This window comes from Ranitomeya imitator, chromosome 3, assembly GCF_032444005.1.
Source record: "Ranitomeya imitator isolate aRanImi1 chromosome 3, aRanImi1.pri, whole genome shotgun sequence".
Taxonomy (NCBI): Eukaryota; Metazoa; Chordata; class Amphibia; order Anura; family Dendrobatidae; genus Ranitomeya; species Ranitomeya imitator.
The window spans coordinates 679,727,415-679,752,385 of NC_091284.1; the positions used below are offsets into that span (position 1 = coordinate 679,727,415).

The following is a 24,971-nucleotide window of genomic DNA, read 5'->3' on the forward strand; positions in this document are numbered from 1 at the left end:
TATACCAGTAATGGGGGCTGTCACTACTCGGAGGGCTATGGATGTACCTCTCAACTATCTGTCAGAGCTGGCACTAGAAAGTCTTCTGCATTTAGTTTCCATATAACGTAGAAGACAAGATACTCACATTAGACTTCGACCACCAATAGTAGTGAGGCTCGAAAAGACACTGAAGTCATTCATATGTTTTGGCCATGACTGAATGTTCAGGTACCCTAAAGTGAGATTTGTCATTCGTGTTAGAACAAGATATTATGCTCATACCCCAAGAATATAACATGCTAATTTATCTAAAGATTCAGTAGCCTTTCTTTTACCTGTTATTTCTTGCACGGTCTTGAAGACGTTCAGCTTGTTAGGGTCCAGAGCAGTAATATTCATAAACTCATCCCTAGAATTATACATATAATCAGGAAAAAAACAACAATGAAAAAAATTATACCTTCAATGGTTCTCGCGCTTCTGCTAGAGAACAAAGTCCAGATTTACAATTTACAATCATCATGCTGCATATGTTGCTCTGAAAGCCACCCAACAATGGAGGATATGGAAAGTATATCATGGATACTTGCAAAAACATTGGGAACCTAACTTGTCTTTTCAAACAAATGCGTTTCTTTTTCTTCAAATCAAAATGAATGTCAGATTATATACTTATTTTAGATTACAAACTACAGCTTTTATTAAAGGTTTTAAAGTTTACGTGTGTCTGAAGGCCATAATAATTTATAGAAAACCAGTCATTAGGTCAAAAGTGGTAAATATTTGCTCATATTCTCCGGCCTGGTGCACTCAGACCAGTCTGGCTTTATGCCTGATCGGTCCACTGCGATCAACTTACGAAGGCTGTATATGAATTTGCAACTCAGATCCGACAACTGTGGCCAGAGAGTTATTGCATCTTTAGACGCCCATAAGGCATTCGATAGTGTGGAGTGGGGGTATCTCTGGCAGGTGCTCCGGAGTATGGGGTTTGGACCGCAGTTCATATCCTGGATTCGACTGATGTACTCGATGCCGATGGCTAGGGTTAGGGTAAATGGGGAGTTATCACGGACCATACAACTGGCTAGAGGGACGAGACAGGGGTGTCCGCTCTCTCCTCTTTTGTTTGCTCTGGCTGTGGAACCACTGGCTGCTAAGCTTCGACGGTCTGATGAGGTGACTGGGTTTAAATATGGGATGATTGAAGAAAGGGTGGCGTTGTATGCGGATGACATTCTGCTATTTCTGGCTGACCCGGGTACGTCCCTGGAGGGAGCCATTGGGATTATTGAGCGTTTCGGATCGGTGTCGGGACTTAGGATAAACTGGAGTAAGTCTGTCTTGTTTAAGGTGGATGATGATGGTGGGGAGCCACTGGAGGATGGGCGACTGGAGGTGACTAGCCAATTTAAGTACCTTGGAATATGGGTATCTATGCCTGTTACTGACTATGTACATAGAAATCTGACTCCAATCTTAGGTGTTCTTAAAGCGAAAGCGGATGCTTGGCTTAAACTGCATTTATCTGTGGTAGGTAGGATGAATCTTATTAAAATGATTTTGATGCCAAAAATACTGTATATTCTTCATAATGCGCCAGTTTGGATACCACGCGGGAGATTTAGACAGATTAACTCTCTGTTCAGGAATTTAATATGGGGGAGACAGCATCCGCGTATCAAACTGGAGACACTTCAGCGACCCAAGGAAGATGGGGGATTGGCATTGCCTAACCCTGAAATATATTTTCTTGCAGCCCAGAGTCAGCATTTAAAAGGCTGGGCGCATGAAGGGTCATCTGGGGCGGTACAGCGGCTGATGGAAGTGGTGACAAAAAGAAGGCCAGTAGTACAATGTTTGGAGGATGGATCCCTGGGGGCTCTGGAGAAATTATACCCGACTGTGTTGTTGATACGCAGGCTGTGGGGTAGGCCGAGACATATACGGGGGGTCACGGATTTGACTAGATTCTCACCGCTATGGCATAACAGCAACTTACAGGAGTTTGAGGCACTGGGGGTACTGACAGAATGGCAGGTCAAAGGGATTCAGTACGTGTATCAAATAATTGAGCGAGGTGAATTGAAATCATTTTCCCAATTACAGGCGGAATTTGGTCTTGGGACTGTGGGGGAATTTCAGTATTTGCGGATGAGGCATGCTTTTGGAGCTCAGAATAGAAACGGAGGTATTGGAATTCAGAGGGATATAGTACTGGAGTATGTGTGTAATGAAGGGACTACTGGGGGAGTCATATCTACTTTGTATAAAGATCTGTTGCACACTTTCCTATTGGGTTTTCCAATAATGGTGAGAGCTAAGTGGGAAAGGGATCTGGGTCCAATAGAGAATGAGACTTGGGAGTCGGTGCTAGAATGGGTCCCACGATTGTCACTGAGCGAACCGTATAGGCTGTCACAGCTCTATGTGATACACAGGGTTTATAAGTCACCGATGGTGCTATATAAGGCTGGTTTGCGTGATGATTCTGAATACCCGAGGTGTAAAACTGCAGATGCTGATTGTTATGACCCCAATGGCGAGGGTCTCAGAGGAACGTGGAAGTCTGCAAGATACAAAAATCCAGCTCATAGGGCAGTGGTAACTGGGTTGACCATATATCTACTCCTAACGCCAACACTAGAAGTAGCCGGGGGTCATACCTACGTAGATCCTAGATGACTCGCGCCAGCCGGAGAATCTAAATACCCCTAGTAGAGGAAAACAAAGACCTCTCTTGCCTCCAGAGAAAGGGACCCCAAAGCAGGATAGAAGCCCCCCACAAATAATAACGGTGAGGTAAGAGGAAATGACAAACACAGAAATGAACCAGGTTTAGCACAGAGAGGCCCGCTAACTAATAGCAGAATATAGAAAGGTAACTTATATGGTCAACAAAAAACCCTATCAAAAATCCACACTGGAAATTCAAGAACCCCCGAACCGTCTAACGGTCCGGGGGGAGAACACCAGCGCCCTAGAGCTTCCAGCAAAAGTCAGGATACAGATTAGGAACAAGCTGGACAAAAATACAAAACCAAAAACAAATAGCAAAAAGCAAAGTAAATGACTTAGCTGAATAACCGGACCAGGATCAGTAGACAAGAGCACAGCAGATTAGCTCTGATAACTACGTTGCCAGGCATAGAACTGAGTGTCCAGGGAGCTTATAAAGCAACGCCCCTAACTAACGACCCAGGTGCGGATAAAAGGAAAGACAGAAAAACCAGAGTCAAAAAACTAGTAACCACTAGAGGGAGCCAAAAAGCAAATTCACAACAGTACCCCCCCCTTAGTGAGGGGTCACCGAACCCTCACCACGACCACCAGGGCGACCAGGATGAGCGGCATGAAAGGCACGAACTAAATCGGCCGCATGAACATCAGAGGCGACCACCCAGGAATTATCCTCCTGACCATAGCCCTTCCACTTGACCAGGTACTGAAGTCTTCGCCTGGAGAGGCGAGAATCCAAGATCTTCTCCACCACGTACTCCAACTCGCCCTCAACCAACACCGGAGCAGGAGGCTCAGCAGAAGGAACTACAGGCACAACGTACCGCCGCAACAAGGACCTATGAAATACATTGTGAATAGCAAACGACACAGGAAGATCCAGACGAAAAGATACAGGATTAAGGATTTCCAATATCTTGTAAGGACCAATAAAACGAGGTTTAAATTTGGGAGAGGAGACCTTCATAGGAACAAAGCGGGAAGAAAGCCATACCAAATCCCCAACGCGTAGTCGGGGACCCACACCGCGGCGGCGGTTGGCAAAGCGCTGAGCCCTCTCCTGTGACAACTTCAAGTTGTCCACCACATGATTCCAGATCCGCTGCAACCTATCCACCACAGAATCCACCCCAGGACAGTCAGAAGACTCCACATGACCTGAAGAAAAGCGAGGATGGAAACCAGTGTTGCAGAAAAAAGGCGAAACCAAGGTGGCGGAACTAGCCCGATTATTAAGGGCAAACTCAGCCAACGGCAAGAATGTCACCCAATCGTCCTGATCAGCAGAGACAAAACACCTCAAATAAGCCTCCAAAGTCTGATTGGTTCGCTCCGTCTGTCCATTAGTCTGAGGATGGAAAGCAGAGGAAAACGACAAATCAATGCCCATCCTACTACAAAAGGATCGCCAGAACCTGGAAACGAACTGGGATCCTCTATCTGACACAATATTCTCAGGGATGCCGTGCAAACGAACCACGTTCTGGAAAAACACAGGAACCAGATCGGAAGAGGAAGGCAGCTTAGGCAAAGGAACCAAATGGACCATCTTGGAGAAGCGATCACATATCACCCAGATAACAGACATGCCCTGAGATAGCGGAAGATCAGAAATGAAATCCATGGAGATATGTGTCCAAGGTCTCTTCGGGACAGGCAAGGGCAAGAGCAACCCGCTGGCACGAGAACAGCAAGGCTTAGCTCTAGCACAAGTCCCACAGGACTGCACAAATGACCGCACATCCCTTGACAAAGAAGGCCACCAAAAGGACCTGGCCACCAGATCTCTGGTGCCAAAAATTCCCGGGTGACCTGCCAACACCGAGGAATGAACCTCGGAAATGACTCTGCTGGTCCACTTATCCGGAACAAACAGTCTGTCAGGTGGACAAGACTCAGGCCTATCAGCTTGAAATCTCTGCAACACACGTCGCAGATCCGGAGAAATAGCTGATAAGATAACTCCATCCTTAAGAATACCAACAGGATCAGCGACTCCAGGAGCATCAGGCACAAAGCTCCTAGAAAGAGCATCGGCCTTCACATTCTTTGAACCTGGTAAATACGAGACAACAAAATCAAAGCGGGAGAAAAACAATGACCAGCGGGCCTGTCTCGGATTAAGGCGTTTAGCAGACTCGAGATACATCAGATTTTTGTGATCAGTCAAGACCACCACACGATGCTTAGCACCCTCGAGCCAATGACGCCACTCCTCAAATGCCCACTTCATGGCCAACAACTCCCGATTGCCCACATCATAATTTCGCTCGGCAGGCGAAAACTTCCTAGAGAAAAAGGCACAAGGTTTCATAACAGAGCAACCAGGGCCTCTCTGCGACAAAACGGCCCCTGCTCCAATCTCCGAAGCATCCACCTCAACCTGAAAGGGAAGTGAGACATCGGGCTGGCACAAAACAGGCGCCGAAGTAAACCGGCGTTTCAACTCCTGGAAAGCCTCCACGGCAGCAGGAGCCCAGTTAGCTACATCGGAGCCCTTCTTGGTCATATCCGTCAAAGGTTTCACAACGCTAGAAAAATTAGCGATAAAACGACGGTAGAAGTTAGCGAAACCCAAGAACTTCTGAAGACTCTTAACTGACGAGGGCTGAGTCCAATCAAGAATAGCTCGGACCTTGACCGGGTCCATCTCCACAGCAGAAGGGGAAAAAATAAACCCCAAAAAGGGAACCTTCTGTACACCAAAGAGACACTTTGAGCCTTTGACAAACAAAGAATTTTCACGCAAAATTTTAAAGACCAACCTGACCTGCTCCACATGCGAGTCCCAATCATCAGAAAAAACCAAAATATCATCCAGATAAACGATCAAAAATTTATCCAGATACTTCCGGAAAATGTCATGCATAAAGGACTGAAAAACTGAAGGCGCATTGGAGAGCCCAAAAGGCATCACCAAGTACTCAAAATGACCTTCGGGCGTATTGAATGCGGTTTTCCATTCATCACCTTGCTTAATGCGCACAAGGTTGTACGCACCACGAAGGTCTATCTTGGTGAACCACTTGGCACCTTTAATTCGGGCAAACAAGTCAGACAACAGCGGCAGAGGATACTGAAATTTGACAGTGATCTTATTTAAAAGCCGATAATCAATACAAGGCCTCAAAGATCCGTCCTTTTTAGCCACAAAAAAGAATCCTGCACCAAGAGGGGAAGAAGACGGACGAATATGTCCTTTCTCCAAAGACTCCTTGATATACGAACGCATAGCGGTATGTTCAGGTACCGACAGATTAAAGAGTCTTCCCTTAGGAAATTTACTGCCTGGAATCAAATCTATAGCACAGTCACAGTCCCTATGAGGAGGCAATGCACTGGACCTGGACTCGCTAAAGACATCCTGATAATCAGACAAATACTCCGGAACTTCCGAAGGCGTAGAAGAAGCAATAGACACAGGCAGGATATCCCCATGAATACCACGACAGCCCCAACTAGAAACTGACATAGCCTTCCAGTCCAGGACGGGATTATGGGTCTGTAACCATGGCAGCCCTAAAACAACCAAATCATGCATTTTATGTAAAACAAGAAAACGTATCACCTCGCGGTGTTCAGGAGTCATGCACATGGTAACCTGTGTCCAATACTGCGGTTTATTTGCTGCCAATGGCGTAGCATCAATACCCCTAAGAGGAATAGGATTTTCTAATGGTTCAAGAGTAAAACCACAGCGCTTAGCAAATGACAGATCCATAAGACTCAGGGCAGCACCTGAATCTACAAACGCCATGACAGGATAAGACGACAGTGAGCAAATCAAAGTTACAGACAGAATAAATTTAGGTTGCAAATTTCCAGCGGTGACCGGACCAACAACCTTAGCTATACGTTTAGAGCATGCTGAGATAACATGTGTAGAATCACCACAGTAGTAGCACAAGCCATTCCGGCGTCTATGAATTTTCCGCTCATTTCTGGTCAGGATTCTATCACATTGCATTAAATCAGGTGTCTGTTCAGACAACACCATGAGGGAATTTGCGGTTTTTCTATCACATTGCACCGAATTAGGTGTCTGTTCAGACAACACCATGAGGGAATTTGCGGTCTTGCGCTCCCGCAATCGCCGGTCAATTTGAATAGCCAGTGCCATAGCATCATTCAGACCTGTGGGAATGGGAAAACCCACCATAACATCTTTAATGGCATCAGAAAGACCATTTCTAAAATTAGCGGCCAGTGCACAGTCGTTCCAATGTGTCAGCACGGACCATTTCCGAAATTTTTGGCAATACACTTCAGCCTCGTCCTGCCCCTGAGACATAGCCAGCAGGGCCTTTTCTGCCTGAATCTCAAGATTGGGTTCCTCATAAAGTAAACCGAGCGCCAGAAAAAACGCATCAATATCAGCCAATGCCGGATCTCCTGGCGCCAGCGAAAAAGCCCAATCTTGAGGGTCACCCCGTAAGAACGAAATAACAATTTTTACTTGCTGAGCGGAGTCTCCAGATGAACAGGGTCTCAGGGACAAAAACAATTTACAATTATTCTTGAAATTCCTAAACTTAAACCTGTCTCCGGAAAACAGTTCAGGAATCGGTATCTTAGGTTCTGACCCAGGACTTCTGATAACATAATCTTGTATGCCCTGCACACGAGTAGCCAGCTGGTCCACACTTGTAATCAAGGTCTGGACATTCATGTCTGCAGCAAGCATAAGCCACTCTGAGGTAAAGGGGATGAAGAAAAAAAAAAAAAATGAGAGAGGAGAAAAAAAAAAACTCAGAATCTTCTTTCTTATAATCCCTCTTTTGCAATGCATTAAACATTTAATATGGGCCTGGCAAACTGTTATGACCCCAATGGCGAGGGTCTCAGAGGAACGTGGAAGTCTGCAAGATACAAAAATCCAGCTCATAGGGCAGTGGTAACTGGGTTGACCATATATCTACTCCTAACGCCAACACTAGAAGTAGCCGGGGGTCATACCTACGTAGATCCTAGATGACTCGCGCCAGCCGGAGAATCTAAATACCCCTAGTAGAGGAAAACAAAGACCTCTCTTGCCTCCAGAGAAAGGGACCCCAAAGCAGGATAGAAGCCCCCCACAAATAATAACGGTGAGGTAAGAGGAAATGACAAACACAGAAATGAACCAGGTTTAGCACAGAGAGGCCCGCTAACTAATAGCAGAATATAGAAAGGTAACTTATATGGTCAACAAAAAACCCTATCAAAAATCCACACTGGAAATTCAAGAACCCCCGAACCGTCTAACGGTCCGGGGGGAGAACACCAGCGCCCTAGAGCTTCCAGCAAAAGTCAGGATACAGATTAGGAACAAGCTGGACAAAAATACAAAACCAAAAACAAATAGCAAAAAGCAAAGTAAATGACTTAGCTGAATAACCGGACCAGGATCAGTAGACAAGAGCACAGCAGATTAGCTCTGATAACTACGTTGCCAGGCATAGAACTGAGTGTCCAGGGAGCTTATAAAGCAACGCCCCTAACTAACGACCCAGGTGCGGATAAAAGGAAAGACAGAAAAACCAGAGTCAAAAAACTAGTAACCACTAGAGGGAGCCAAAAAGCAAATTCACAACAGCTGATATACTCCATATGATGTGGACGTGTCCGAGACTGGCTGCTTTTTGGGTGGTAGTTTTGAGTCGTATGGAAGGTGCGTATGGATGTAAGGTGCCAAGGGATCCAGTTGTGTGCTTGTTGGGATGTGTGGATGAGATTGGAGTGGATAACAACCTGAAGATAGCTATTGCCAGATTGTTATACATGGCTAGGAAGGTAATAGCTCGAAATTGGATTAGGGAAGAACCGCCGTCAAGAGGAGAATTCCTCCAGTGTGTGAAGCAGGGCCTGACACTGGAAAAGGGGTTTTATAAAAAAAGGGAAAATCGAAATGTTCAATAAAATGTGGTCTCCGTGGATTGCTATGGGATAGGGGTATTATAGAGGGAGAGTTAATTAAGGTTTCTAATTAATGGTAATGTTAAATGTGGCTTATATTATTGGCCGAGGGATTAGATAGTATATTGGTCTAATGATGGAAGTGCTAACCAAGGTGAGCTGCTTTGTTGGGTGGGGTTGGGGGGTGGTGGGATTGAAGGGGAATGTTTGAAGGGGGGGAAAAAAGCTTTGTATTGAAAATGAGAATGTAACATGTCATTTATCTTGTTATTCTTAATAAAAATTTATTTGAATAAAAAAAAATATATATTTGCTCTTATTTTATTCTTGCTGCTCTTCTGAGTAATCCATTTCTTTAACCTTCCAATATAATTCCAGATATATGGGCCACTTAGTTTAGTGCTAATTTATATGGGCTATACCAAGTGTTGTTGTGCCTAATACGTGATCCTGTATTTGACCTTGCTACAAACTTGGTTGGGTGATAGGTCCATCGGGTATGATTTGTTAGAAACTTTATCAATATTGTTCAGTATGCGAAAATGAAGTTTTCTTTTTTTTTAACGGCCTTTGTCTCAATCTCGAGCAATGGTGGCTTTATGGATGAGCGATCTGTAAGAAGATCATTCTTGTGCATGCCTAGATAGGTCCACCATGGTCTTCTCTACCATTATCTTGATTGTATCAAGCCATCGGGTTGCTGGTCTTCCTTTTCACCTTGTTCCTTCTATTCTTCTGACCATGATGTCCTGCTCCAGTGATCACTCTCTTTGTACGATGTGTCCAAAGTAGACAAGTCATAGCTTGGTGATCCTTGCTTTGAGTGACATGTCTGGCTTGATTTGTTCCAAAATTGATTTGTTTGTTCTTCTTGCCATCCATGGTAATGAACGCTTGCTTAGTCTTCTTCAAATGTTGACCGTTCATTAGATTTAATAAAAATAGTAAAAAAAAATTGGGCGAATTTATGAAAATTCACCACTGGAAGCAACACAAGAATAAAATAAAAGTATCTTTATACAGATACACAGTATCTTACCAACCAGATGTGTCTCGTATATGTCTATTTCTAATACAGTGCGCAAAGCACAATGTAAATACTAAATATCAGTTTTTATCTTACCCATCTAGTCCAATAGTAAGGAAGTCCAAATTTCCCAAGATCTTGGTGCAATTAATGAATCTATCAATGTTACTAGAATCCACAGTCTGGTATTTACCACCGGTTCCTTCACATGCTGGAAAGAAGTAGAGGAAATAGAAAGGTAAACCAGAAGAATTCACCACCAAGTCATAACGGTGTTAGGGCTATATTCCAGTCCAGTATACCTGAAGAGATTTCTTCATTTTATTACTTCCATATTATTTGCATTAAATTATTAAAATAAAAAGGATCCAGAAACATCTTGACATACATTACTAGCTAACAACTGCTACTATAATCTGGTAAAGGCAATGACAAAGCAGAAAAGCATTTCATCTCTACATTATCTTCGTGTCCCCAATGTGACACCACAGTTACCTTTTGGACAAAGTCCTGAACATGGCTCGCACATCTTGACTCCATTTTTTGTCACTTCCATCTTGTTGCTGGGGCATGCACGGACACAGGAGTTCTGGTCTATCACAAAATTAACTAAATATGAAAAAAAAAACAATATAAGTGCAAAATCCATATATAACTGTAATAATAATACTGATATGCCAGCTACAAATCAAAGGGAACCTTCTGCACTTTATTCTTTTTTTTTTTAGCAGTATGGATGGTGTATCTGTCAGGTTGGACATGTTGGCATTTATGAGGACAGCAGGTCATGTATGAGGAGCTGCTGAGAAGATACACATTCGTTAATATTTACTGAGAGGGGTCAGTTTTGCTCATTGAAGCACCGCTGCCCGTTTCGTCTGCAGTACCCAATATACGTCCAAGCCCCCATATGTATAGCTCTGCTGGTGATCCAGCTTGGCTCTCATCACTGATATTTATTAGGGAGTCTGGAGGACTTTATAATGAATAATTACAGTGGGAAAACTTATTTTTTTACCCAACCATCCTCCCACTTTAATTAGCAGGACATTCAGTTTACCTTTCCCATGACTATCCATACCAAGTTAATTATCAGGGTCAGACATTATTACTTTCATCTGCCTATACATACGGGGGCAGTTCTTCACACAGGATCCTCCATACTGAAATTTGGCGTCAGGGCCATGTTCCATTTGACCGGTCAGAGAGTTGTAAATCAGCTGAGAACATCGTGAGACACAGGTTCCATTATCATTGAAGTTCCGACACGACTGTATGGGATAGACAGTTACCATTATGGCAAATCGCTAAACTTGGAACATCAAAACGCTGATAGTACGATTCACAGAGAATTACTTACAAAGCACTGAGTGTTTAGGGAACCTGTGCAGCCCCCCGCGCACTCATCATGGCAGCATTCAGTGGGGGTCTGGCCATAGCAGCGTCCATTGCACTGCTCTGCGCAGATGTTCTTTGTCACTGCAGGAAAACATACTTATATTGTATATTTCAGGATCATTTAGTGAATGATTTAATTTCACATATAAAACTACATGCAACTTCTGTGTGGGTTCATTTGTGTGTTTGGAAACACAATAGCTGCTAGAAAAAGTATGTGAACCCCTTAGAAGTGCCTGTATGTCTGTATTGAGTTCTGATTGTTAGTCTCAATTCTAGAGGAACACAATGTAATTAAATTAATAACATACAAACAATTGGGAGTAAATGTCGATAATTTCAATGGGTTCACTTACTTTTTCTTGCTACTGTATGTGGGTACACTAATATAGATGACAGTCCAATGTGACTGACAGGCCTGTGTGACCACTATTGCAATGCTGTCAGGACTGTTCCATATTACTGTACATATATCCTTTTAGGTGACACCACGGTGCACTACGTGGCACTGATTTATATGCACCACTATTTGGGCACTTTGTGAAAATGCGGTATAACCCAAAGGCACCACCGTGGCATAATTGCTCTCCAGTCATAGACATATCCATGTTTTCTTAGTGTTTTTGCGTTCTAGAACCCCATGTTTCAATAAATGCATGTTTGCAAATACTATATCAGTTCCCAAAATATTTCGAGATTTTGCAGCACAGGGGTTAAAGGCTCCTGACAGTTTTTTTCCAAAATAATGGTTTGTAAAAAAAAACAAAAAAAACATCCTTTATCATTTGCGCCGGAAGATAGGCAGGAGTGATCATCGTTTGCCGCTATGTTCTGATGCCAGTAATGGCTTATTTTCTGGATACAGGCAATACAATCTTTTTTTGGACGATAAAGTATTAGGAGAATTTTTTTAGTGACCAGAAAAGGCGTTCAAATATATGGATGTTATGAAGTGATGTAAACAAATATAGCGCACCATATATAAGTATATTTTTTACAAATTTTCTTTTATTTTTTGGGGAAATATTTAGTATTATTGTCACCATCAGAAAAGAATCCACAGGGAAACACTCACATTTCTGACAGTCTTCTTCTCCTGGCCCCCAACACTTCTCAGTACAAGAAGGATGACAAGGTTTACCTGCAGAAGACAACAAGGGTTCAGTCCCCAAAAGATAATTTAACATTCACTCTATTTTATATATCTAAACCATAACAACAGTCTGTGGGGAAAGGGAGATATACGCTGTGTGCAGAATTATTAGGCAAGTTGTATTTTAGAGGATTATTTTTATTATTGATCAACAACTATGTTCTCAATCAACCCAAAAGACTCAGAAATATAAAAGCTTAATATTTTTGGAAGTTGGAGTGTTTTTTTTTTTTTAGATTTGGCTATCTTAGGAGTATATCTGTTTGTGCAGGTAACTATTACTGTGCAGAATTATTAGACAACTTAATAAAAACCAAATATATTCCCATCTCACTTGTTTATTTTCAGCAGGTAAACCAATATAACTGCACAAAATTTAGAAATAAACATTTCTGACATGAAAAAACAAAACCCCAAAAAATTAGTGACCAATATAGCCACCTTTCTTTATGATGACACTCAGCAGCCTCCATCCATAGATTCTGTCAGTTGCTTGATCTGTTTACGATCAACATTGCGTGCAGCAGCCACCACAACCTCCCAGACACTGTTCCGAGAGGTGGACTGTTTTCCCTCCCTGTAGATCTCACATTTTATGAGGGACCACAGGTTCTCTATGGGGTTCAGATCAAGTGAACAAGGGGGCCATGTCATTATTTTTTCTTCTTTGAGACCTTTACTGGCAGCCACGCCAGAGGCATGTGATGGAGCATGTCCTGCATGAAAATCATGTTTTTCTTGAACGATACCGACTACTTTCTGTACCACTGATTGAAGAAGTTGTCTTCCAGAAACTGGCAGTAGGTCTGGGAGTTGAGATTCACTCCATCCTCTACCCGAAAAGGTCCCACAAGTTGATCTTTGATGATACCAGCCCATACCAGTACCCCACCTCCACCTTGCTGGCGTCTGAGTCGGAGTGGAGCTCTCTGCCCTTTACTGATCCAGTCTCTGGCCCGTCCATCTGTCCCATCAAGAGTCACTCTCATTTCATCAGTCCATAAAACCTTTGAAAAGTCAGTCTTAAAATATTTCTTGGCTCAGTCTTGATGTTTTATCTTAATGTTTTTTGTTCAAAGGTGGTAGTTTTTCAGCCTTCCTTCCCTTGGCCATGTCCCCGAGTATCGCACACATTGTGCTTTTTGTTACTCCAGTAACGTTGCAGCTCTGAAATATGGCAAAACTGGTGGCAAATGGCATCTTGGCAGCTTCACGCTTGATTTTCCTCAATTCATGGGCAGTTATTTTGCGCCTTTTTTGCCCAACACGCCTCTTGCGACCCTGTTGGCTATTTTCCATGAAACGCTTGATTGATCGGTGATCACGCTTCAAAAGTTTGGCAATTTCAAGACTGCTGCATCCCTCTGAAATACATCTCACAATTTTGGACTTTTCAGAGCCCGTCAAATCTCTCTTCTGACCCATTTTGCCAAAGGAAAGGAAGTTGCCTAATAATTAAGCACACCTTATATAGGGTTTTGTTGTCATTAGACAACACCCCTCCTCATTACAGAGATGCACATCACCTGATTTACTTAATTGGTAGTTGTCTCTCAAGCCTGAACAGCTTGGAGTAGGACAACATGTATAAAAAGTATCTTGTGATCAAAATACAACTTGCCTAATAATTCTGCACACAGTGTATATACTTTATATATATATATACACACACTTATCACTCTGTCGATACATGGAATTCGAAATTCATGTAAGCTGCACAGTAAATCGCCAGGGTCTTCGCTACTTCTATGTAAGTTGAAGGGTCTTCCTTTAAGTTGCGCCGTAGGTACTCCATGGGCCCGACATTGTTTTGTTTTTCAGCACATCCCAAAGACTGAGACCGAGAACTCGAGATACAAGTGACCAACAATGGAGATTTAATTTGATTATGAGATAATTTGATGATGCACAAATTATTTTTAGAACAGAGTGGTTCACATATGTCAGATTTCACCCAACTTTCACTGTGGAGTCTGCACTTACAGCCGTATGAAATCCATGTCCCATAATGTGAGGGGAGGGAGGCTACAACCAGTTCACACACAACAGAAAGTTTCCATGTGCACAGCAAAAGGAAACTTTCTGAAGAAACAGTCATCGGATTTTAATCCACATCGGAGTGGTTACAACATTGTACGTGGCTTAAAATCCGTTCCGTACATCTGAATGAGCGAATTTGTTCAGACCTCACTAAGATATATTAGTGACAAGATATTTGTCATGTGTGATCATATTCTTAGTTTGGAAAATCAGAGATGTGTCTGCTGTCAGCACAAAATACATAAATGACCGGCAGCCACGTGTAGCTCAGTCCAGCCAAGAAAATAAGCATGCTTGATGCCTGTCCTATAATACCTGGAACATCTGATAGATCTACTGGCCTGGAGTAATGGACAGGGTCAACTGTCACTTATTCTGTCCCTAAACTACACAGTCTACGCACCGCACAGAGCGCCTGACTAACCAGCTGGTGTCAGTGACACTTTTTTAGGGTTTATTACTATGTTTTAACAATAAAAAAAAGTCTCTTGAGCGTCTCGTAAAGTGTTTGTATTAAAGCAGAAATACAACTGGCCTCAAGAAACAGGATAAGGATGGCAGAGGTTTTGCCAAAGCAGGGTTTATCTTGGCACCCACATGGCATGAGCTAATATTTGTTAAAAGGGTTTGTAGAGCTGAACTATATGGCACCTAAAACACATTTGTGACTGTCACCGCAGACATACCGTATATGCAGAGTTACACATAGTGTGCGTAAATGGACAGTGACATCTTATCATGAGCACCGACAAAAATAAACCAGGCAACAATAAGCGATGGCACAGGAGTAACTACAGAATACGCTGCAGAGAGTATAGAATAGATGCTTATGAAGGCTCCAGCGGTCATAATGTACTAAGCCACTGCAAACACTTAAGATTGAGAAACCATTTAAAGCATTCCAGGAAAAATAGTCACTGATAAACTCTAAGACAAATGCTACGTCTTCACAATATAACGGCAGAAGAGTACAAAGGTTAAAGGGGTTGTGCAGGTGGGTAAAAGAAGAAATCTGTTGAAATATTATAAAAAGGATTATTTACCTATTCAAACTCCCAAAAAAGGGTGCCATTACTACGCTGGTCCATGCCAGTCCTGCAGTATTGATGTCACCTTCATTGTTCACGTGACCACTGCAGCCAACTACTGGCCTCAGCAGTAATGTTTGTATGTATGCCAACAGACTCCTCAGCGATTGACTGCAGTGGTCAAGTGAATGATGGATGTGACTTCATAGCTGCAGGAATAGCAGGGACAACCGGAGTTTTGAGGACCTGAATAGGTAAGCAAAGCTTATGTGATTATTATTTTAACACATTTTAAAAGCTCTTTTTAAAAAATTGTAATACAAGGATATTTTTTCTGTATCCCCGCAGTTAGGGCTCATTCTGACATTATTTTTTTGTTTAATATACGAGAAAAACTATCCTAGTTTCATCAAGGATTTTGCTCCGATTTTCATTGGAAAGTCATCTGAGTTTTCTAAGAGTTTGATTTATCTTAGTTTTATCAGATTTTCTTGGATGAGAAAAAAACTGGAAATGTGTGCAGCCCCATAGGTTATACTAAGTACAAGTTCTATCCATTAAAATATAAAAGAAGAACTTGAACGTGAAAAATACATGTCTAATTGAGCCCTTACTGTTATGACTTTCATATTGGACATGTCACCTGCTAAAGTGCTTGTCTGATAAATACAACACCAGTCCATATGCCTTATTATGGCGAATGGTCTTCTTAGAGGGGTCATCTGTAGGAACCATGCAGCCTCCTGTACTATTTACTCCAATTAACTCTTTATAATTAGATATCGGACCTTCCGAATCCTTAGAGTCAGGAGGCCGCTGTACACATCAGACTGCCAGCCATACCCGTCGATACTGCCAAGCTCAGCAGATGTTAGTATAACCTGTATGGGAGACTTAAGATTTATGTTTTTGACAATGATTACTAGTTAATTATTTTGCAGGTTATTACAGGACCCATTCATTGTAATATCTTTAGGAAGTCGTAAATGACAGTGTTACGCTGTGACAATGGTTACAGTGCTGACACCAGCCATTGTACATGGTCTCTGTACATGGTGAAGTGTCAGTCATTTTCCGGTTTCCTATATACTTAGGGTAAACCAATGCTCCAGGTCATTGTGGATGAGGTCTGTGCTTTGTAGTAATGGTATCCTTTGTATGTTCATACTGTGATAATGAGCACATTTGCCTATGTTTTTGATAAATAGGATCTGTCACCAGTTCATAGTGGCCAGTTTTTGCTCTTATTTTAACCCTGATGCTCATCTGAGTAAGTGTTTGTTTCTTTTAAATCCACCATACAGCTCCATAGACATGAGCACTTTCTATTTAGTAGTAATCCAAATGGTCTTTAAAGGGAACCTGTCACCCCCAAAATGGAAGGTGAGCTAAACCCATCAACATCAGGGGCTTATCTACAGCATTCTGTAATGCTGTAGATAAGCCCCCGATGTATCCTGAAAGATGATAAAAGGAGGTTATATTATACTCACCTGGGCGGGCGGTCCGATTCGATGGGCGTCACGGTCCAGTGCCTCGCATCTTCTTACGATGATGTCCACTTCTTGTCTTCACGCTGCAGCTCCGGCGCAGGCGTACTTTGTCTGTCCTGTTTAGGGCAGAGCAAAGTACTGCAGTGCGCAGGTGCTGGGCCTCTCTGACCTTTCCCAGCGCCTGCGCACTGCAGTACTTTGCTCTGCCCTCAACAGGACAGACATAGTACGCCTGCGCCGGAGCTGCAGAGTGAAGACAAGAGGATGTCATCTGATGAAGATAGGAGGCGCCGGACTGGACCGCGACACCGATCGGACCGAACCGGGGGTTCAGGTTCCCTTTAAAAGAGAAACCTGTGGGCAACGCCCCCTTATGAAGATCATGAAAATTATCACTAAATGAAAAAAAAAGTAGTGGCAATAAAATATGAGCCGAAATGTGTCACCTTGCCTGGTGACTGGTCCTCTTCAATGAATAGCTCAACACAGCATAAAAGAACTTTACTGAAAATCAATGTGAAAACCGTGGGAACTACATATGGGTAAGTTAAGAAATATTTAACTATCTTTCATTTTCTTCAATCCTATTCGCATTTGATCATTAGGTCATATGGAAGTTATAGAGAAGACTTTTTTTTTCATGACCAAGCAAATGGAAAGCAGGTGAACTGGAGAACACTGCCTCTGTGCATTACATATCTCACTGCAAGGACTGTGCCTCCAGCAATAAGATCTGACTTCCCTTATCCCCTGCCTAAGGGTACCGTCACACAGTGGCATTTTGATCGCTACGACGGCATGATTTGTGACGTTCCAGCGATATATCTGTGACGTTCCAGCGATCTCGCTGTGTCTGACATGCTCCTGCGATCAGGGACCCCGCTGAGAATCGTACGTCGTAGCAGATCGTCTGAAACTTTCTTTCGTCGTCTAGTGTCCCGCTGTGGCGGCATGATCGCATGGTGTAACAAAGGTGTGCACAATATTGTATACGATGTGCGCATAGTAACCAACGGCTTCTACATCGCACATACGTCATGAAATTATCGCTCCAGCGTCGTACATTGCGAAGTGTGACCGCAGTCTACGACGCTGGAGCGATATTGTTACGATGCTGGAGCGTCACGGATCGTGCCGTCGTAGCGATCAAAATGCCACTGTGTGACGGTACCCTAAGTGTTCCTTAACTCATGGCCCACCAATAGATGCCTAGTGACCCTCCTCCTACCTACCAAAACACCCAGTGCCTTTTCTGATCAGGCTTGGTGCAGCATAATGGCCACATCACGCCAGGCATACCAGTCAGAAGAGGCGCCAGGAATGATGGCATCAAAGAGGACCAACGTAACTGCTGAACCAGGGTTGTGTCAATTTTTTGGCTTAACTCCACTATAAATCAACTGCTGTTTTGACCAACAGAGATTTATTTTGACTCTACCCACCTCCATACACATGTATGCTCTACTAAATGGGAAGATTGGGGTAGGCTGACGTTAGACACTTCTACTGTGGCTTATGTCCTATAGGAACAAAGATTCAGGCGCTGAGGGCGGAAATCATGTGACCGCAGGTATACAAGTGTATCGAGAGATGCCAAAAACAGTCAAGTTGGATTGTTGCCAGGAATATGCACATGACAGCCTGTTTCTGGCACAAGGTCAGTGACGGCGGACTTGTAGTTCAGGACTGGACAATCCCTTTAATGATCGCCATGTGTAAGCCACTATATTCAGAGATATCACTTAGAGAGAAAATGCTGGTTTCTCAGGGCAAGAGGCAGCACCATTTCTTGGCACTTAGATGAAATTTTTAGGTGGGAGAACTCTCTTACAGTAATTTACATTTCTTGTTGTTATGCCTACATGGATTATTCATATGCTATAATATTAATAAGGGCTCATACCCATCACCGTTAAAAAAAAATTGGTCTGATGTTGTTCCTGAAATGTCGGACGTGTATCATGCAAGTGACATGCAAATGCAATCCGTATGCAATACGATTTTCAACATCATCTTTTACATAGAGGAATTCTCTATGTCATTTAAGGATAGTTTTCAATGGAAATACTATTCAATACATATATATATATATATATATATATATATATATATATATATATATAACTAGATAGATAGAAATATGTCAGTGAAATATATAATCAGTGCTTTGCGTGTGTAGCTTACTGTACATGTATTTTAGATATATATATATATATATATATATATATATATATATATATATATATATATATATATATACACACACATCTGAACATAATGGTGTGGGATCCCGAAATTTTATTAACCAGCAGAGGGAAAGCCGACACCTGGGGGCAGATGTGTATAGCCTGGGAAGGGGGTAATACACATGGAGCTTCACAGGCTATTAATATCAGCTCACAACAGCAGACTTAGCCTTTACTAGTTATTAAAATGGAAGATCCCACAAAAAAAATGCCCCTTATAATTAAAATAATAAGTGAGAACTTCCCCACGGCGTTCGTGCTGACGTCAGTGAGGTGAACGGAGTTCATTGTGTATGAACTCCTCACACCTTTCTCACGTCACTGTGAGGCACTGAGTTGCGGTAGCACGCGCACTCCAGTGTCTCTGCTGCCTCTTTTACAGGAGGCATGGGCATCAGAGGATTACCTTCACGTCTGACATATCAGGGATATGTACATACAGTATATATATATTCTATGCTATTCAGACAGGTCACGCTGTTATTTTGCTGTACGCGGCAGATGAAATGTCGGATTTTAAAGGAGATGGGTGAGTAAAAATTGGACGGCACACACATGGTCCGTATACAGTGCGATTTCTTTTCTCGCACCCATTGACTTGCATTGGCGAGTCTCATCCGATATATACCAGGACAATCGCAGCATGCTGTGATTTTTGTCTCAGTCTGATCTGAGCTGAGAAAAAAAATTGCAGTTGAGCACTGAATCACAGAATAACATTAGTCAGATTTTTTATCGGATTGCACTCGTCCGTTCTTCTCGCAAATGAGTATGAGACCTTATACCGAAAGCCACAAGGGACAGCGATGGTTTCAATGTTTTTAAAAATATTTATTGAAATCAAGTTTACTTAGTTACTACTGTTTAACAATTTGCAGTGACCATGTCATTAGCACCTATAGACTAATGCATACTGATCCTGTAGATGATCTGGGCAAACAGGTGTTTTGATTGTGGACAATTAATTAGTGAAATATGATTTCAGTGATTTGTTTGTCATTTGTGCAATGCAGCGCCAAAGCTGAGGCCTGTTATAAAGAAAGCAAACAGAGGTGTGTAGATACGAGCATAGAGTTTCATACATTTGCCCAGGTTCCTGACATGGAAACCAAATACACCTTTTGTATAAATCAGTAACATAGGGCGGAGGTTATTTCCCTTAACACCTAGCCCTGCGTATGAAGATTTGCACGTTTCTCTATTGAAATCTTTCCCCAGCCAGTTATAATCTTATTGATAAGACATCTGGACTTGGTCCAAGTGAAACTGCCAAGGTCTGAAGTGTACTGGACGCAGACACTGCAGGGACACATAGTAACCGGCTCAGTGTTGTGTATAAACTCCAGGTCTGTACTGTTACCAGTATATTCCAACGGCTGCCTGTAATAAATGTACTCGCCCCAACGTACTGCCCTCTATGATGACTGTTTTCCAGAGAAATCTTGCTAGCAACAATAAGCCTTGTCGGACTCATTTCCATGTAATGAATGTATGAATGGATGTATCCTAAAAGTCTAGTTTATTTTTTAAATTCTATTTTGATAAATTTAAATATATTTTAATTTAATTTAAAAAAAATTCGCTTTTGTTTTATTTTTAAAGCAGTGCTGTCTTGTTTCCAGTAATGTATTTAAAACTGTATAATATATGTTCAGATTTTGGAGGTGCCTAGTTTGCTAACGATCTGTGTTTTGGCTTCTATGGACCCTTTTCAGGACTATAAAACAGACATCCACTGAACTCTTTTGTATAACAATACTATTCTATCATATTCTGATAAAGTCTCATCTAGGACTTTTATGCCATATCTACAGGATCACTATGTATCTAATAGATGCAGGTCCCACCTGGGAACAGCAATTATTTTAAAGGGAATCTGTCAGAAGATTTTTTGCTAAGTAGTCTGAGGGAACCATGATGTAGGAGCTGAGACCCTGATTCCAGGGGTGTTTCACTTACTAGGCTGTGTGATTTCAATAAAATCAGTGTTTTATCAGCAGGAGATTATCACTATATGAGTAGGTGTTGCGTGCCATCTAGTCCTCCTGCTACGTGTATTTCCGCCCCCACCACTGATTGGCAGCTTTTTGTCAATATACCATGTACACAGAAAACGATTCATCAATAGTTTGAGTGGGGTTACACGGGGCTCAGCATTCAGAGCACTACTACATCTGCAGAAGATAAAATAGTGATTTTATTACAACTGTAGCATCCAGTAAACTAAGTGATACATCACTGGAATCATGGTTTCCGTCCCTATACCATGCTGCTATCAAATGAGATAGCAAAACCCCGGTGACAGATTCCCTTTAGTAAAGGAGCCCGGTCTCATCCTGAGGCAGCTCTCTCCATTCCATAAAAGTTCTCAAAAGGTGAGACCTGCATCTATTAGACATTTATGGCAGATCCACTAATATACATTCTAAATATCCGACATATATACCCATTAAAGTCCACAATGCAATATATTTAATTTTCATACACAGATAATATTAATAAATTAATAATTTCACATATATATATATTATGATCCTGATTTACGGTAGGTATTGTAGATCATAAGGGTGCGTTGGATGTGTTTTAATCGTTTTTCTTTTTGTGATAGAAAATAATAAAGCTTATAGGCAACAGTTAAAAAAAAAGATGAAAGTAAAGTAAAGCCAGTGCGTTCTATAAATCAGTCTGCGTGTCACATATAAGTGGGAATCATCCAGCCGAGCAGAACTTACAGTTTGCAGCATTGTCGCTAATTTCTACTTGAGCCTTTGGATCGCGTATGATGTCTTTCCAGTCAATGGTATCAGTGTAACACAGCTGCTCATTCTTAGTTATATGAACGCCTCCCGCTAGAATCTCTGAAAACGGGCACAATGGGAAACAGTGACGTTAATATAGTGTGAAGGGTGCCATATTGGGAGCGCGCTGCAAACAGGTGTACATTAGGATAGTCTGTATCCACCAAGCTGTGCACAGAAGTGTTGACATTTTATTTTGTTCTGTTCGTATGGGAAAAATGTATGCTCTTTTGTGAACAGGTCTTGTTTGCTGAAGTTTCAAACCAGTATAACCAGTGCGCTTATCCAACGATAGAGACGTGCTCTTATTTTATCTGTTTGTTCGATAGAGCCAAAAACACAATAGTGCTGGCACAGCTCCACTAGTAGTAAAGCAATGAATACTAAAACAAAAGTCGAAAGTCCAGAAGGGGTTTTCTCAGGCGGGAATGTGTAAGGAGCATGTGGAGGGGTCAACAATAGGGGGTGTACAGCTAGTCTGACTAATAAGACTGGCCACATGGAAGCTGGGGGAGTTGATTGCCAATGACAGAGTTTATTGTAGGAGGCTCTCCCCACTCAGCAAGTCAGCTTGTCCCCTCAATCAGCGGCTGCTCTGGGAACGCAGATTATTTTTGGAACAATTGTCTTTTTTTTCTCCTTCCCCCGACCCCTGAAAATCACAATAGTTGAATTAATTCTTTTAATTCTCCCAAACTCTAATTGACAGAGAGTGATAGACGCCTGAGAGGTTCTCAATGCAACTACAGTCTAACGAGGGAAGGCTAAATCCAATTGTAGCTCAAATGTAGATCAGAAGAACCTTATTGTACTGACGAGGTTGGGGATTTTTTTGCTCTTTAAAGGACGTTGAATGTATGAGAAAAGTCTAAAGGTACCTTCACACTAAACGATATCGCTAGCAATCCGTGACGTTGCAGCGTCCTGGCTAGCGATATCGTTTAGTTTGACACACAGCAGCGATCAGAATCCTGCTGTGATGTCGTTGGTCGGGGCTAAAGGGCCAGACCTTTCTTTGGTCGCTGGTTCTCCCGTTGACATCGCTGAATCGGCGTGTGTGACACCGATTCAGCGATGTCTTCGCTGGTAACCAGGGTAAACATCGGGTAACTAAGCGCAGGGCCGCGCTTAGTAACCCGATGTTTACCCTGGTTACCAGCGTAAAAGTAAAAAAAACAAACGCTTCATACTTACCTAACGCTGTCTGTCCTCCAGCGCTGTGCTCTGCACTCCTCCTGTACTGGCTGTGAGCGTCGGTCAGCCGGAAAGCAGAGCGGTGACGTCACCGCTCTGCTTTCCGGCCGCTGTGCTCACAGCCAGTACAGGAGGAGTGCAGAGCACAGCGCTGGAGGACAGACAGCGTTAGGTAAGTATGTAGTGTTTGTTTTTTTTACTTTTAGGAAGGTAACCTTAGTTACCCGATGTTTACCCTGGTTACCGGCATTGTTGGTCGCTGGAGAGCGGTCTGTGTGACAGCTCTCCAGCGACCAAACAGCGACGCTGCAGCGATCCGGATCGCTGTCGGTATCGCTGCAGCGTCGCTTAATGTGAAGTGGCCTTAAAGGTCCCTGTATCACTTCTTCTAAGGTTGGCCCATTAAACGCCTCATTTACACACTATAGACATAGCGTAAAATATAACTTTGTGGTCTTAGTAGTACAGCTCATCCCAATTCTAATGTAAAGGGCTGAGCTAATGTACCAGACACATCCCATGGAGGTTTTCTCTGAAAATAGCAGTCCTGTTTCTAATCCAGTACATGAAAGCCAATATCACGGCAGTATTGCTTCTAATCGCAGGTTTACATTTTTCTCTTATTTTTTAATTTGGTTTTCATTGCTCGTATATGCAGTGATCGATCCACCAGTGTTGGGAGATGTAACACTCAACAAGACTACCATTTATCTGCTATGCATGGGTCCTCATCCTCTAACCAGAGATGTACCTGTCAGATGGTGGAAGCTTAGCTTCTGGATACCACGGGTGCCATTAACCTGATTATTAAGTATCATGTAAAGTGAATACTTGTCTTCATACAGGCTCTGTCCTCGAATGACCCGCAGGTTGTCCAGTGGCAAATAGGTAAAAATATTCAAGGCGATCAGCACGTATCCAGTCACTTCACGTATGGACTGAAAGTAAAGAAGAGAAATGCGCCTTACTTCCAATAATTCACATCTAAATTTATCACATGAAAACAACCATGGACTAAAATGAATAGTGTTGCCAGGCATTGACAGGTAATATTATTAATTTTTCTTTAAAGGTTAATTTTAAAATGTTTTTTTCCTACAAATAATAAAACCTCTTTATCCTTGAACCCAAAAAAAAAATACTTCAGTAGGACAACAGACAGCCCCCATGATAGTGACCTTTTTACTTTAAAAATTGTAATGTAAAAAGCAGCCAGGACAATGAATTAAGGATTGCAGATATGTTTTTGACCATGTAGTTCATAAATCCAATGTTGTCCCCAGGCTCTATATATACATATATATACACTGCTCAAAAAAATCAAGGGAACACTAAAATACCACATCCTAGATATCTCTGAATGAAATATTCCAGTTGCAAATTTTTATTCATTGCATAGTGGAATGTATTCAGAACAATAAAACATAACAATTATCATTGTAAATCAAAATGAATATCCCATGGAGGTCTGGAGTTGGAATGATGCTCAAAATAAAAGTGGAAAATCAAACTACAGGCTGATCCAACTTCAGTGGACGTGCCTCATGACAAGGAACAGATGCTCAGTATTGTGTGTGGCCTCCACGTGCCTGTATGACCTCCCTACTGTACAATTCCTGGGCATGCTCCTAATAAGGCGGCAGATGGTCTCCTGAGGGATCTCCTCCCAGACCTGGACTAAAGCATCCGCCATCTCCTGGACAGTCTGTGGTGCAATGTGGCATTGGTGGATGGAGTGAGACATGATGTACCAGATGTGCTCAATCGGATTCAGGTCTGGGGAACAGGCGGGCCAGTCCATAGCTTCAATGCCTTCATCTTGCAGGAACTGCTGACACACTCCAGCCACATGAGGTCTGGCATTGTCCTGAATTAGGAGGAACCCAGGGCCAACCGCACCAGCATATGGTCTCACAAGTGGTCTGAGGATCTCATCTCGGTAACTAATGGCAGTCAGGCTACCTCTGGCGAGCACATG

General features: G+C 42.4%; 1 protein-coding gene across 1 annotated transcript in view; it reads right to left on the bottom strand.

Annotated features, from left to right (window-relative positions):
- Positions 1-24,971, bottom strand: part of ERBB3 (erb-b2 receptor tyrosine kinase 3) — a 124,713-nt gene that overhangs the window by 29,232 nt on the left and 70,510 nt on the right. The window contains exons 3-11 of the mRNA XM_069758411.1: positions 23,745-23,931; positions 21,734-21,859; positions 12,117-12,182; positions 11,004-11,122; positions 10,776-10,914; positions 10,139-10,252; positions 9,740-9,854; positions 318-391; positions 128-215 (exon numbers count right to left, since the gene is read on the bottom strand). Coding sequence (XP_069614512.1) covers positions 128-215; positions 318-391; positions 9,740-9,854; positions 10,139-10,252; positions 10,776-10,914; positions 11,004-11,122; positions 12,117-12,182; positions 21,734-21,859; positions 23,745-23,931 — 1,028 coding nt within the window. The remainder of the gene's footprint in view (positions 1-127; positions 216-317; positions 392-9,739; positions 9,855-10,138; positions 10,253-10,775; positions 10,915-11,003; positions 11,123-12,116; positions 12,183-21,733; positions 21,860-23,744; positions 23,932-24,971) is intronic.